Source organism: Sabethes cyaneus, chromosome 3 (assembly GCF_943734655.1).
Source record: "Sabethes cyaneus chromosome 3, idSabCyanKW18_F2, whole genome shotgun sequence".
NCBI lineage: Eukaryota > Metazoa > Arthropoda > Insecta > Diptera > Culicidae > Sabethes > Sabethes cyaneus.
In genome coordinates this window covers 6,878,215-6,893,762 of record NC_071355.1, presented here as the reverse complement: position 1 = coordinate 6,893,762, position 15,548 = coordinate 6,878,215, and the positions used below count along the sequence as shown (strand labels likewise).

Genomic DNA, 15,548 nt, shown 5'->3' with positions numbered 1-15,548 from the left:
ATTAGCGTTTAAAGAGAAAGATTCCGCGAACGAATAATTTTTTTTAATTAAAGGTAGGGTGGATATTAGTGAACGGGCGATGCTCCTTATTCTAGGAAGCTCCAGATAAGGAGCGGCTGAAGAAGTTTTGATTACTAATCGCAATCGTTGTGGAAAAGCGTTACAGCTAACACACACGATATCTTAAGGCATTTCATCCCAAATCTTCGCCAAACGTTGCTTGAAAGTACCCACAGTCAAAACCTTTTGTGCTCCCAAGTTTGTCTAGCATGTAACCCCATCCATAGAAGTCGAGAGGATTCAATTCAGAAGAAGAGGCAGAAGCCACTCTTTCGAAGAAATAAAATCCGAAAGATTGTCCTCACGTCAAGCCTGTGTAACTTTCAGTTGGTGAGACGGTGAAGAATCCTGTTGGAAACATTCTTGTAGTGTTCTTTGACGACGGACGATATATTTAGTTTTTATTTAAACACCAGGTTCAATGAACAGCAATGGAACCTTCCAATTTTTGGAGAAACATCCCCATACCATCACATTGAAGACATTCTGGAACCTTTGAACGGCCAGTTTGTCCCGAAGAATAAATATCGGAAAGATGTGCTGCATATATCCGATCATTTTGTTGGTTGTGGTGATCCTGTAGCTCGGGATGGTTCGATCACTTTGACTCAATTTTGATTCATTGGACAGTACCGTCTCAAATAAGCAAATTTGTAGGTAAGGACCGCTTACCGGCAGTGTTTTATAAACATGGCCGAGAAACGCTGACAACGGCTCTTCACTGGACTATTTTTAAGATTTGGGAGCTGGGATTCGACTGGGAGCCAACCATAAGTTGGTAAACGGCTGGATAATGCGGAATATAGACCCCATAGTGGTCGTTAGCCTCTTATCCAGCAACTCCGATCCCGACCTCCTCGTGGTACCAGCCGGAATACGAGCAACCTTAGCAAAGATCGGGTAACCAACCCCGGTGGAAACTAAGGTCGTATACTAAAACCGGGAAGGAGGTATAGTGAGTCTCGGCACTATAAGATGGCAGCCCCATCGCGAGACTCGGTAGTGTTGCCCCAGTACGGCTACAATCCTAAATTAAATTACAACTAACAAAATTCAAGCAAATTCGGAGCGGAATATTCGGCATCGACCTAGGCGACGGAACAAGGACGACGAATGGCGACTTGGTACTTGGAACTGCAGATCGCTAAATTTCACAGGTTGCGAGCGGGTGCTGATTGAACAGCTTGAACCCCGCAAACTCGGCATCGTAGCTCTGCAGGAAATCTGTCGCAAAGGAGAGAAGGTATGGAAGATCCATGGCGGAAAGGCCCAGTTTTACCAGAGCGGTGGCGCTACCAACGAACTGGGGACGGGCTTTGTAGTGCGGGGCGGAATGCAGGATCGCGTGATTGATTGGAAGGCGATCAACGAGAGAATGTGTGTATTGAGGATAAAGGGCCGTTTCTTCAATTATAGCATCATTAACGTTGTTTCTGCTGACAATGGTGACAGCAGCCCTTTTGACACGATTTCGCTTGGTGGCCTGCAGTCAGACAATTGAGGCATAATTTATTCCGCCGCACCACATCAAACCGTTCAGAAACCTTCATCTTCAGGAACTTGAAACAACGGAATGCAGAATGAAATGCTCCTCCACAAAATATGCACTTAGTCCCTGATTCAACTGCAGCATTACTCACACCAAACCTTGGACACTTTTCTTGAACTGTAGTTGGTTTATTCGTCGTGACTGACTGCAGTACCGAACAGTGTTCGCGTAAAAATTTAATCAAATTCGTATACGTGGGAACCGTCTTTGAGTTATGGTTGGATTCCCAATGTCTGAGAGTGGTCGGATCTAATCGTGAGCAGACCATGTGTACAAGTATGGTACTCTAGAGATGGTCGGGTATGAAAATTTGAATACCCGAACCCGACCCGTACCCGATTAGGAAAAAAAAATAAAAACCCGTGCCCGACCCGAACCCGCAAGTTTATTTTTTTTGATACCCGAACCCGACCGCAACCCGTCGGGCACGGGTACGGGTCCGGATACCCGACAATCTTTAGTGTTAAACGAGGTCAATAGACCCGACCCGACCCGTACCCGGTTTCAAAACCAAACCCGTACCCGACCCGAACCCGCAAATTATTTTTTTTCAATACCCGAACCCGACCCGTACCCGGCGGGTACGGGTACGGGTGCGGGTTTCGGGTAAATTTTCCGCTACCCGACCATCTCTATGGTACTCCAATTCGCTGTAGTTTCTCCAATCTTATCCAGCATCAATAGATTTTTCTCGAAATCACTGATTAGTTTACTTAGTGACTCGTAACTCTCCTTCTTCATCGCTTCTACTGAAAATAGCGAATCCAAATGAGCCTTCACTATTAATTTCTTGTTCTCATATTTCTGCTCCAGTGTAATCCAGGCCACATCATAGTTCGCTTCTGTCATCTCAACAGAATTGATTTCCTGCAGAGCCTCTCCATTCAGCGACGATTTCAGATACGTGAACTTATCCATAGCTGATAATTGTTGGTTTTTATGTATCAGGCTACAGAAAGTGTCCCGGAAGGTGACCCATTCCTTAAGCTGTCCACTAAAGCTCGGTAATCGTATTTCAGGCAGCTTCACTTTCGAAACACTAGCTTGGACAGGTTGTAACACAGGCTGGGCAGCTGGCATGGCATCAACGGGTTTTATCGACAATCGTGAAAGTGCAGCTTTAAGATTATAGTAGATCATCTCCACCTTCATGATGATTCTAACATTTGCATCATCTCTTTCTTCCTTTAAAACAGAAATACGAGCCATACGTTGCTCTTGGGATTCCTTTTGGTCGCATGGTTCATCGGGGAAAACTTCATCGGTTAATAGCTCTATTTTACGACGGACAGTATGAAATTCCTGAAAGACTTGCTCCAATCTCTCCGCACGGACCGAATCTTGATCGACTTGGTCAGCAGTATAATGTTGAATGAAATACTGCATCGCTTCCAATGTCTTCCGGAGATTTCTCTCCTGCTTCTCGAGCTCACGAAGATCGTTGGTCATGATCACTTGTTAATGAATCACCGCACTGGATATTATATCAGCGAACGAAGCAATAATGATAACACTTCACTTGCACCGGTAATGTATCAATTCCACTGTGCACTGATTTTACAAAAATACCCACAATCGACTCGACGTCCCGCGCGACCTTGCGAAGTAATAGACAGATAATGATTGACAGCAGCAATTCGTGAAACAAAGCAGATCACAATCAATTAGATAAAGAAGCCAACAATTCCAAGACCGACCTTCCAACCCGGGGACAATTCGCATAAAATGCCAGGGCTCTATCCCAAAGAATGCAAAAAAACTCGACGAATATATGCTCAACTTTATTATCACTTTATTAACCACATGCAATTTTTCGGCAGCGTAACATGCAAGCCACCACAAACCAAACCAAATCATGCAAATTCTACTTCCCCGGTTACAGCAATCTCGGTGCGATGGTCGTCTTCACGCTCCGCTCGTATTAGCGTCTCAGTGATGTACAGCAAACAGCCCGGTGAAAGTTTCTGTAACCACCAGTTATTATCGGTTACAAACGGTAACTATTTATTCCACTGTTAAAGTCGCTTTATTTCACTGCTCTTCAGATGCAGTTCACTGATTTTATTAAAAGCCGTCAAAGGCTAAGCACATGTTCAATGGTGCACAATAGTGCATTGTACCCAATCACGAATGTCAATTGTTTTCACATTAAATGCCAATTGTTCACAATTCGTAAAGTTAATTGTTCACTTTCTTCGATTCAATTGTTCAAGGTCCATAGGTCACTGGTTTTTTTTTTCTAAGCGATCGTTCCGATCGCAGGAACTTCAAATGGTCCCGAAATCCGGTTCGAAGGACCAAAAATGTTTCGACAGGATCAACCTTGAGCCGGATTTCGGACTATAGAACTGCACACAAAAACTGATCTTTTAACTAAAACACTTTTAATGCAGGAAACTGGTGGATATATTTATCCTCGACTTTAATCGGATACAGAGCGATATAGATCTGCGCGCACGGTCAGTCTGATAATAACTAATTTATTCTATCTAATGCTGATCGGTACATATAGCTATGATCGACTACGTTCGATCTATTGATAACGGGAGAGTGAGTGTCTGATAGAATGCATTACGCTTAAGAGCGTGAGAATGTACAATATTATGCTATACATTAGGGTGATAAAGTTTTTGCGCGAACAAACGTGCACTGCCCGCACGAAGGTAGACCCGACGATGAGAAAGAAGCGTTCTACGCGAGGCTGGAGGCAACGTATGACAGCTGCTCGTCACGGGACATCAAGATCGTCATCGAGGATATGAACGCCCAGGTCGGTAGAGAAGAAATGTATAGACCGGTGGTAGGACCCCATAGCCTGCACATCGACACGAACGACAACGGCCAACGATGTATAAACTTCGCAGCTTTCCGAGGCCTGGTAATCCGAAGCACTTTTTTCCCGCGCAAGGATATCCATAATACCACCTGGAGATCACCTGACCAACGTACAATGAACCAAATTGACCACGTTCTCATAGAGGGCCGCGAACATCACGAACGTACGCTCCCGTCGGGGTACGGATATTGATTCTGACCATTACCTAGTAGCAGTACATGTGCGCTCAAAGCTGTCCACCGTATACCGGACACGTTAAAGCCGCCCTCCTCGGCTGAACATCAGGCAACTAGAACTACGCGCGAGTACTGAATGAGGCACTGCCTTCTTCCGAGGAGTTAGGTGCTTCAAACCTCGAAGACGGTTGGGGTAGAATACGCTCGGCCATCGGAGAGGCCGCACTAGGTATTGAGCCTCGGAGTACACAAAATAATTGGTTTGATGGGGAATGCCAACAAGCGTTGGATGGGAAAAAACTGCTTGGAAAAATTATTTAAGTATTGCCACTAGAGAGAAACTGGCCAAATACCGACGAGCTAGGAACCAGTTGGCCACGATCCTGAGGAGGAAATGCGCCAAAAGGAGGACAGAGAACGTGAAGGATTAGAGCAACTATTCCGAGCTAATGAATCGCGCAAGTTTTATGAGAAGGTGAACCAAACTCGGAAGGGCTACACACCGAAACCTGACATGTGTAGGGACGAGAAAGGGAATCTAATTACAAACGAGCGCGAGGTGGTCGACAGATGGAAGCAGTTCTTCGATGAACACCTCAATGGCGAAGTCGCAGAAGAAGGCGGAACGGAAATTAACCTAGGAGCGCCCGTGGAAGATAGTAATGTCCTAGCACCTGATCTCCAAGAAGTCAAACGAGAAATCGGGCTGCTGAAGGCTAATAAAGCCGCTGGGAAGGACCGCCTACCGGCAGTTTTATAAACATGGTGGAGAAACGCTAGCAAAGGCTCTACACTAGGTTATTTCGAGGATTTGGGAGGAGAAAAAGCTACCGGAGGAATGGATGGAAGGAGTGGTTTGTCCCATCTACAAAAAGGGTGATCGGCTAGACTGCTGCAACTATCGCGGTATTACGCTGGTAAACGCCGCCTACAAGGTACTCTCCCAGATCTTGTTACGCCGGTTGTCACCGATAGCACAAGGGAATTGTCAGACGGGTTTCATGGGGGCTCGCGCAACTCCGGACCAAATTTTTACTATCCGACAGATCTTGCAGAAATGTCGGGAGTACAACGTGCCCACGCATCACATCTTTATTGATTTCAAAGCAGCATACGATACAGTCGATCGAGACAAGCTATGACAGATAATGCACGAACACGGTTTTCCGGACAAGCTGGCGCGACTGATCAGAGCTAAATTGGATCGAGTGATGTGTTTCGTACGCATCTCTGGGACACTCTCGAGTCCCTTCGAGACGCGGCGAGGGTTGAGACAAAGTGACGGTTTATCCTGCATGCTGTTCAACATCGCTCTTGAGAGGTCCGACGAGCGGGCATTGAAACGAGAGGCACGATTTTTACCAAGGGTAGCCAACTTCTAGGTTTTTCAGACGACTTCGGTTATGATAGCCAGCAACTTTGCGACGGTGGAAGCAATCTACGCCAGACTGAAAGCGGAAGCTAGGAGAATTGGGCTAAAAATAAATGCGTCGAAGACCAAATACATGCAAGGAAGAGGCTCAAAGGAAACAAACGCGCGTCTCCCACGGACGGTAACCGTTGACGGCGACGAACTAGAAATGGTAGAGGAATTCGTGTGTTTTGGGATCGCTGGTGACCGCGGACAACAACACTAGTAAAGAGATTCAGTGGCGCAACCAAGCGGGTAATCGGGCCTACTTTGCCCTTCGTAAAACCACAGACAAACAGACATAACTCTTGGAAGAAAAATCAACAAAAATTATCGTACCTCACATTTAGCCTGAACACCAGCACCATCTATGATAGACATTCCCAAATATCAAATAGCAACAATAGTAACCCTCGAAGTGGCAAGTATTTTTTATGGGGAATTTCACCCCATCGGCAGGCAACCATGCTTTTGCAGCCAACAACTCAGCGCGAGCGAAAATGAAATAGCATTTCATCACTTCGTTTCACTCGATGTGGGCTCGCTGTCAAATTTTAAGCCCAGGACATGCTGTCACTGCAGCTCGAAATAGAGATGTCGATGGGGTGGGGAATTCCCCTTCTTTCGTCAAAAAGCGCCACATTAACCAAAACGGAGACATTCCCAACTAAGCCCAAATTTGAAATGACGGTTTAATCGAGGGGATGCGCTGTGCTATCCCTTGCTATGTATTTGTCAGAGGATAGCATCGCGCTTCCAAAACTGGACTTGTACTCGCTGCTCTCGTTAATGGAACATTCCCTTGGGTTTAATCGGTACGAATAATAGAAAACGAGCGTTATGTCTGTTTGTCTGTGCTATAACTTTTTCGTTTCAAGCAAAAAATATATGCTGCCCTTAGCAAAAACATGCGTAAGTCTTCAGTTTTCCAAATGCTTTCAAAAGATTAAAAAAAAAACCAAAAAACTTTTTGATACATATTCGTATTGTCAATTGCAAGGAAAATTGTACCATCCAAAGTGCGATATCGCTCATAAAAGTGCTATTTTGCAATAAATCGTTTCGGTATCTTCGGCGCACTTTTTCGTTATCTTTCAAGCAATAAGTGCGCTGAAGATACCGAAACGATTTAATGCAAAATAGCGCTTTTATGAGCGATATCGCTCTTAGGATGGTACAATTTTCCTTGCAATTGACAATATTAAAATTTGACTTTCTTCCATACCTCCACAATTATTCCACATGGTCCGATATGACGTTTGATAAATTCGTTTATTTACTGTATAGGTGAATACATCCCTTATTTTCATATTACATATTGAAATGTCTCTTTTTCGCATCAGTCATTTCGTATAAACCAAAGACTTCAATCAATCAAACTTACCATTGTCATTTCATTTACACTACAGTATGAGATTATAGGTAACAAAAAAAAAATTTATGCTCTTTATGCTCCCATGCTTGCGATGTGAAGTAGGTGTAGTAGTAGTAATAGAGGACCTTACCTAGCCATGCTCGTACGATATGTAAAAACATAAAACAAAGCCGGAGTATCAGCAGAAGCATAGTGAGCGTAGAGACATTTACCTTTGAAAGTTTGAACGATATTGTCGGTATTTAATAACCGAACCACAGGACAGCATAATGCGTTACGGCCAGTTAGTGATGGGTCCCGCCGGAAGCGGAAAAGTAAGTATAAATACAACATCTAGTGCGCTTCAATTTCTATTCCCAATGTTCTACTTTGATGCAGTCCACCTATTGCGCCACAATGCAGCGGCATGGTTACGATGATAAACGGCTGATCAAAGTCGTTAACCTGGACCCGGCGGCGGAATCGTTCGACTACCAGCCCTTCATCGACATACGGGATCTGATTCAGCTGGACGATGCCATGGAGGACGAAGAGCTGCATTACGGACCGAACGGGGGGTTAGTGTTTTGCATCGAATATTTACTGGAGAATTCAGATTGGCTTAGGAATCAGCTGTGCGGGGTAGGATCGGACGATGAAGAAGAAGGCGCCACGGGTGTTGAAGAACCAGATGACGACTATATATTGTTCGATATGCCGGGACAGATTGAACTGTACACCCATTTGCAGGCAGGAAAACAACTGGCGAAGCTGTTGGAATCGTGGAACTTTAGACTTTGTTCCATTTTTCTAGTGGATTCACAATTCATGATTGATGGATCTAAGTTTCTGTCCGGAACGATGGCAGCGCTTAGCGTTATGGTTAATATGGAATTACCTCATGTTAATATTCTTAGCAAAATGGATTTGCTAAGCAAGACGAGCAAGGGTCAATTGGACAAGTATTTGGAACCGGATCCACAAGCTTTGCTGGGCGAAGTTACAAATGAATCGTCTTGGGGCAGGAAATACCGAAAACTATCGGAAACCATTGGGCTGCTTATTGAAGACTTTAGCTTGGTACGATTTACTCCTATGAATATTAATGACGAAGAAAATATTGCCGATTTGCTGCTAATGATCGATAACGTAATACAGTATGGGGAAGACGCGGATGTTAAAACGAGAGATTTCGATCCACCGGAGCCGGACGATTGTGATGATGATGACGGTCGATATTATCATGACTAAACGATTAAATTATGTCGCAACAGTAAATTGACCGTAATTGTTTTATTTCACTCATGACTTCTCGTCGGAAAGTTCCATATTTACATCGTAATCGTCTTCGTTCTATAATAGAATTTTTAAATTCTTTTTGTGTTACCGCTTATTGATGTATCTACTTGATTAATCCAGAAGTGGTTGAATAAATATCGTTTGAATATACCGCTGCTTAGCTTTCTCATAATTAGGACTGCTTTTTTCAAATAGAGTTAGGACCACTAGATCCCGAAGTGCTTCCTCCATTGCCGGGGTGCGTGCCAGCACCCGATGGCGTTGTAGATGTTGATGAAGGACTGGAACCGCCTAGATTTGTGGTGGAGTCGTCTGGAGGATTATTGCTATCATCGGGTTTACTCTCAAGGGAAAAGGGCGGTATGCGACAGTCAAACATGTGGCCATCTTCACGCTCCATACGGAACGTACCCCACATGTGGCCGCTCGGTGCCTGCAGGCTAACGTGCGAACTGTACTGGAACGCAGGCAATCGCGGACTCAGCACAGGTTCCTGACCGACCACACCGCGGCCACGGACCGTCTCCAACGTACCAGAAAGTGAGAAAATCCTCCAATGGCGTTCACGCAATTGCACGCTCAATTCTCCAAGATTTTCTAAACGGATGCTGTAGCGCCACTGTTGTTTCAAAACAAAACAGACGTTTGAACCTTTTTTAAAGTAGAATTTTGTTCGCGCTACTCACCCAATAGACAGAAGCTGCCGGTGTTTCGCGACAACCCATGTAGAAGGGAATCACGGTGACACGGATGCCTTCAGTGGTTTCCTTGTGCACATCGGACAGCTCTAACCAAGGATGATTTTTCCTCTGCCACGCTCGCAGTGTATCTTGGGCACTAAAAGGTGGCTCTTTATCCGGGTTATGTGCCAAAAACTTATCGAACAGTTCGTGCTGTAACGGATGTTGGTCACCCGAGCTGTACGGTAGTATATCCTCGTGGGCAACATAATCCAAACCGGGAATTGCATACAAACTTCGGCTCGATTCCTGATTACCCAGGAAGGTAACCGCTTCCGTTTGAGCCCGGATGTACGGACAATCCCGCTGATCTATAAGCACTTGATAAAACGTATGCGTTTTCTTTTGCACCTCCTTGCTTGCGTTGGGTGGTGTGGATGAATCCCCTCCGGAAGACGTAGCTGCCACAGTTGAGGTATCATTTTGGCCTGCTTTACTCTGAGCTGGTAGATCACGATCGTACACTCGAGCTAACCAAGGGAACAGTATTACCCCACGGTATCCAAAGACACGGTGGAGAAAAAGTTGTCCTGTTTCGTACTTTCCTTGTGCTTTGGGAAGCTCAAGCTTACCCACCTCTGCCAGGCTAAACAACAAGCAAACAAACAAACGAACCATTATATAATCTACTGCGCGGAAGTTTCATTTCGTAACGAATCAATAAAATTTCAAAGATGAATTTGTAATTAAAGTTAGCAAGCTAACATTTTGACCTATTTAGCAGCCAAGTCAAGATAAAATAGTTAATTGTACTCACCGAGTATGCTGCTGATCGGACACCGAAAAGTAGCGTACGGAAAGCTTGAAGCAAATTGGACGGGCGTACCGAAATACTTGCTGTGTCACGAAGAATACCATCGTCGCCTCGGTGGAACGTCCCGAAAACGCTGTACGAAGAAAAATTCCTCTTAATTATGTCTAGCGCTATGGGGTTTATTTCCGATTACCCGATTACACACAACACAGCACAGCAGATATTTCACCGTCAGCAACTCTGATGGTTTTCTTCTGTTTTGATCTGTCAAACGCAAATTTGCAATTTTCGTTTCGCTAAACTTCCATGAAAAATTCGATTTCCGAAAAAAATCGCTAAGTCGCCAGGCCAGAGCTGCCAGATTATGGTTTAGAAAATTTTACAGATTTTTCGAGTTCATTCAAGTGTTTGACAATGACCACAGACCAACAGACGAACGCTTCGAAGTCGTAATCACTACTTGTACACTGAGAGCAGTACCGTAGTAGAAAATACTACCGTGGACCCCCGTTCGTTTGACCGTTTTTAATCTGAACACTTTTTAATTTGAACCCCGTTGGTTTGCACGATGTGCAAATTAAAAATGGTTCAAATGTCATTCTCAATATGACATCATTTGCTTATGCAGACAATTCACATAAACACGATTTGTTTGTACTGATCTAGCGTGTTTAATCTGTTTCACAATGCGTTTTCCCAACGATTATGGTAAAAATCTGATCTGAGAATGAAATATTCGCTGCTTGCAACTGCCAACTGAATCAAACCACCAAAACAATAACAAAGAACAGGACAGCCAGTTCACACAAGCTCCAGCATGTTTAGGGTTACCAGTTGTTCAAATTAAAAGCTACTGTTTTACCTGACTTACTGCGAATATGCGTGTTATTGAAATAAAACGTCACCATGCGTTTTATTCGTTTATAACGCATATGCAGCTAATATCGATAACAACCGATTTTTTATAAGTTGTGCTTTTGTTATTGCATTTAACTTGTAAAAAGTTGCATAAATAACAATTCAGTTTCACAATACAATTATTGCGTACTACTAGCACTTGCAATATAACGTTTAAGTACGTTATTTTTAGTGATCAAAATCAACGATATTTTCGATACAAGGGCGATATTTTTCGAAACCTTTCGAACCAACACGATACCGCGAATACAACGCTATGCGCAGTGAGTCAGGTAACACAGTAACCCCGTTAGTTTGCGAGAGGAATCGTTCAAACGAACGGGGGTCCACTGTATATTCTACTGTGTTACCTGACTCACTGCCACTGAGAAAACTTTTCGTATAGTTTCTATGTGTTTCACACATAGATTTTATCCACGTTCCAAGTAAATGAACTTTATCTGCCAAACAGTTACCATTTATGTTTTTAAAATTTACCTTTAAAATTTGCACATACTATTCATATGCATATAATTTTCATGTGTACTTCTGAGCGGATTGTGTTTATATGTGGCACATAATAATCATAAGGATTTTCATATGGAAATTTTCCATTAGTTATGTGCGGATTATTTTAAGTGTGCGAATATGCGTTTTTTTGCTTTAACTTTTTTATTTGAAACCCAATTTAAAAACTGTGTTCCGATGACTTTTAGAGCGTAAAATGATGCATTTTTTAAAACTTTTATATAGTTGCTATCTGTTGTCTGAAGCAAGATATAGAGGTTTTCGATTCATAATATTATAGTTGTCCACGGCGTCTCACACCTCCGTTGGCACATATTTTCGAAAACGAAATAAATGGTTTAAAAGTACGTATTTGGATCTACAAAATGCATGTATTGACATTTTTCCACACTTCTCCTGTTCTGTAGAAAACGCATTTGAAAAGTGAGTATTTTTCCATATTCAGCCCGCAGTGGTCCAAAGGTTCACCAATATCTACGATCCGCAGGGCATGGGGAAAAGTTGGGTTCAAAATCTGTTATAATTGGCTCCCATTCTAGCTTGTTCTGTTCCATGGACCCGTAAGCGTTGCTTCAAGGGCTATCCCTTACCTGTTTTTCTCTCTGGAGACGCTATAAACACGTTTGGTTCATTACTTTCTTCTACCGTCCCCTCCATCTATTGTAAAAAAAACTACCGTTCTAAAAAACAGTTATAAAAAAAAATATTGGAAAACTATAATATTATGAATCGAAAACCTCTATATCTTGCTTCAGACAACAGATAGTAACTATCTAAAAGTTTTAAAAAATGCATCATTTTACGCTCTAAAAGTCATCGGAACACAGTGTTTAAATTGGGTTTCAAATAAAAAAGTTAGAGCAAAAAAACTGCTTTTTCAAGATTCACCCTGACTTATAATCTAGAAAATTCGTTGTATCACGATACAGAGATGAGATACAATTTTTGTTCCTTCAGCAAAGTTTCTGCAAAACAAATTATTTACAACTTTGTAGTAGAAAGTATTGCTCTATATCGCAAGACTAAAAAGTTAAAAAATTTATAACGAGTAAAAGTGGACCACCCTAATGACTAATTTTACCAAAAGATAGGTCATTTTTTCTAAACAAAATCTTCTGAACACATGAAATATGTAGAGCCAATGGTTTTCGAGATATCGATTTTTGTCTGGAATTTTTGCTTTTTCGACCATAGCGCATAAATAAGTGAAATAAACAACTTCGCCCAAGACTTCGCCCAACTTTTCTGAACTTATCAATGTTACCCCCAGGGATCAGTCCCGGTGTAGTGGTTAGCATTCACACCGAGGACCCGGGTTCCAATCCCGACCCAGTAGAAGTCACGAATGACCTAAGCTGTTAAAGTGACTATAATAATAAAAAAAAGTTACCCCCAATGACCAATCTTACCCCGTTTTACGGCAATACGGATTTGCGCAGACATCATTTGGTATTCATTTCAAAAAGGGAATTTGTATATTTTAGTATTTTACTCTAGATTTTACTATAACAACCAGGTCAAGCTGTAAGCGTTGAAAACTACCATGCTTCATAGTGCCTCTGATAACAATACCAAGTTAATAGTTCAGCCATCAGTTGCACTTGAAATTACTACATTCAGCGCTAAAATAAACTATGATCTAGTATCTTTAAAAATATTTGCTATTATATGGTCCGCTCTGGTAGTAAAATTTAAAAAATTTCGTTTTAGTTTCAATTATTAAATAAATAATTGTCATTCAGTTAGTATAAAAGGATTTTTATAATTATGCTTATAACTATTTAAATTTGCACAAATTAAGTGCTATTTCTCAGTTATGCGAAATAATTACGAGGTTGTGGAGGGCAAAGTAATAACAACTTTCTTGAAGCTAAGGTCGTATACCAACAGGGAAGGAGGCACAGTGTGTCTCGACACTGTAAGATGGCAGCCTCATCACGAGACTCGGTAGCGTAGGCCTTGGTACGGCTACTTACCTAAACCCTAAAAGCTAAAAAGAATCAAGCCCCCGCCCTTTTAAAGTGGGGAAATCCATAGAATATATATCATAGAAAATATTCTTGCCTACAAAAACACCCACATGATAAATTTGGTTCCATTTGCTTGATTAGTTCTCGAGTTATGAGGAAATTTGTATTTCGTTTGTATAGGAGCCCCCCCTCTTAAAGTGGGGACGGGTTCTAATTCGCCATAGAAAATATTCATGCCCTAGAAAACTTTCACATGCCAAATTTGGTTCCATTTGCTTGGTTAATTCTCGAGTTATGAGGAAATTTGCGTTTCATTTGTATAGGAGCCCCCCTTCCTAAAGTGGGGAGGGGTCCCAATTCATCATAGAAAAAAATTTTGTCTCCAAAAACACCCATGTGCCAAATTTTGTTCCATTTGCTTGATTAGTTCTCGAGTTATGAGGAAATTTGTATTTCGTTTGTATAGGAGCCCCCCTTCTTAAAGTGGGGAGGGGTCCTTATTCACCATAGAAAATAATCTTGCCCTCGAAAACTTTCACATGCCAAATTTTGTTCCATTTGCTTGATTAGTTCTTCAGTTATGAGGAAATTTGTATTTCATGTGTATAGGATCCCCCTTCCTAAAACGGGGAGGGGTCCCAATTCATCATAGAAAAAATTTTTGTCTCCAAAAACACCCACATGCCAAATTTAGTTCCATTTGCTTAATTACTTCTCGAGTTATGAGGAAAATTGTGTTTCTTTGGTACAGGAGCCCCCCCTCTTAAAGTGGGGAGGGGTCCTAATTTACTATAGAAAATATTCTTGCCCTCGAAAACCTTCACATGCCAAATTTGGTTCCATTTGCTTGATTAGTTCTCGAGTTATGAGGAAATTTGTATGAAAGCCCCCCCTTTTAAAGAGGAGAGGAGTTATAATTCCCCTTATAAAGAGGGGAGGGGTCTCAATTTACCATAGAATAAATTCTTGTCACCGAAAACACCCGCATGCCAAATTTTGTTCTATTTGCTTGATTAGTTGTCGAGTTATGCAGAAATTTGTGTTTCATTTGTATGGGAGCCCCCCCTCTTAGTGGGGCACTAAAACCTTTCCTGGCCCCAAAAACCCTCTACATGCATATTTTCATGCCGATTGGTTCAGTAGTTTTCGATTCTATAAGGAACATACGGACAGACAGACAGACAGACAGAAATCCTTCTTTATAGGTATAGATAAGTGTTGGGCCAAGTATCAATTCAATAAAGTTTTCACAACAACCAAGGAAAATTAATGTAACTTTTTTTAGCAATCCTAAGAAAATGTTATTTGGAAAGCTTTCACAAAACTTTTCACAACGATGGAAAACTCCAATGAAAAATCGAGAAATCTGTATTGCCACATGTAAATATTTTTTACCCTTTTTAATGTGCTAATGTGGTAAGCGATAATGTGCTTTAAACATTTTGCCTGCAATTTGTTTCACGCAATTAATTCATGAACTTTTGCTTAGACCTTTGCAACAATAATTTTCTTTTATTACTGAAATTAGCGGTGATCAAAGTAATGCTAAATCTACAGTACTAATAAATTTAGCGGTTAGCGTTAGGTTTCGCTAAATTTTTGGTTGATTTAGCGGTTATCGAAGCTAACGTTTTGATTTAGCGGATTAGCTGTCAGCGAAGCTAAAATTTCGGTTAGCGGTGCCCACCTCTGCTTTTCAACTTTGACCTTTATCTCAGAAACAACATCGAATTGAGACGTGCTATTTTGGATTTTTCTTAATTGAAGTGTTTACTATCAACAGAAAATTTCATTAAGCGGATTAGTAAAAGTCAGTTTTCTGATTTTTGTCCGCCTAATATCTCATAGTGAGGTGGAAGCAGTATTTCGATGAGCACCTCAACGGCGATATAGCAGCAGGAGACGCAATGGAAATTAACCTCGGAGTGCCTCCAAACGACAACAGCTAGCCGGCTCCCGATCTCGAAGAGATCC

At 42.0% G+C, this 15,548-nt stretch overlaps 3 protein-coding genes across 4 annotated transcripts; 1 reads left to right on the top strand and 2 right to left on the bottom strand.

Moving 5' to 3' along the window:
- Positions 1-2,227: 2,227 nt before the first annotated feature.
- LOC128744378 (uncharacterized) lies at positions 2,228-3,058 on the bottom strand. Its single transcript, XM_053841354.1, has one exon. The coding sequence runs from the start codon at positions 3,056-3,058 to the stop codon at positions 2,228-2,230; it is 831 nt and encodes a 276-aa protein (XP_053697329.1).
- A 4,468-nt stretch (positions 3,059-7,526) lies between these two features.
- Positions 7,527-8,798, top strand: LOC128741708 (GPN-loop GTPase 3). The gene is made up of 2 exons (XM_053837693.1): positions 7,527-7,721; positions 7,786-8,798. Exons 1-2 carry the CDS (start codon positions 7,677-7,679, stop codon positions 8,635-8,637), a joined length of 897 nt encoding a protein of 298 aa, XP_053693668.1. The 5' UTR covers positions 7,527-7,676; the 3' UTR covers positions 8,638-8,798.
- LOC128741707 (polymerase delta-interacting protein 2) lies at positions 8,656-10,427 on the bottom strand. 2 transcript variants are annotated; one of them, XM_053837692.1, is made up of 4 exons: positions 10,373-10,427; positions 10,183-10,312; positions 9,372-10,011; positions 8,656-9,304 (listed from the first exon to the last, which is right to left on the bottom strand). In XM_053837692.1, exons 2-4 carry the CDS (start codon positions 10,281-10,283, stop codon positions 8,873-8,875), a joined length of 1,173 nt encoding a protein of 390 aa, XP_053693667.1. In that variant the 5' UTR covers positions 10,284-10,312; positions 10,373-10,427; the 3' UTR covers positions 8,656-8,872. The 2 variants fall into 2 exon arrangements, with proteins under 2 accessions (XP_053693667.1, XP_053693665.1); XM_053837690.1 differs by having other exon boundaries at positions 10,183-10,412.
- Between the last annotated feature and the right edge of the window lie 5,121 nt (positions 10,428-15,548).

What these genes read in the sequence shown, in the direction of transcription:
- LOC128744378 (XM_053841354.1), bottom strand. Translation starts at nt 3,058, where the DNA reads ATGACCAACGATCTTCGTGAGCTCGAGAAGCAGGAGAGAAATCTCCGG.
- LOC128741708 (XM_053837693.1), top strand. Translation starts at nt 7,677, where the DNA reads ATGCGTTACGGCCAGTTAGTGATGGGTCCCGCCGGAAGCGGAAAA. An exon ending in GTCCCGCCGGAAGCGGAAAA is followed by an intron (nt 7,722 to 7,785) that starts GTAAGTATAAAT and finishes ACTTTGATGCAG; the next exon opens with TCCACCTATTGCGCCACAAT.
- LOC128741707 (XM_053837692.1), bottom strand. Translation starts at nt 10,283, where the DNA reads ATGGTATTCTTCGTGACACAGCAAGTATTTCGGTACGCCCGTCCAATT. An exon ending in TCCGATCAGCAGCATACTCG is followed by an intron (nt 10,012 to 10,182) that starts GTGAGTACAATT and finishes CTTGTTGTTTAG; the next exon opens with CCTGGCAGAGGTGGGTAAGC. An exon ending in CGGCAGCTTCTGTCTATTGG is followed by an intron (nt 9,305 to 9,371) that starts GTGAGTAGCGCG and finishes TTGAAACAACAG; the next exon opens with TGGCGCTACAGCATCCGTTT.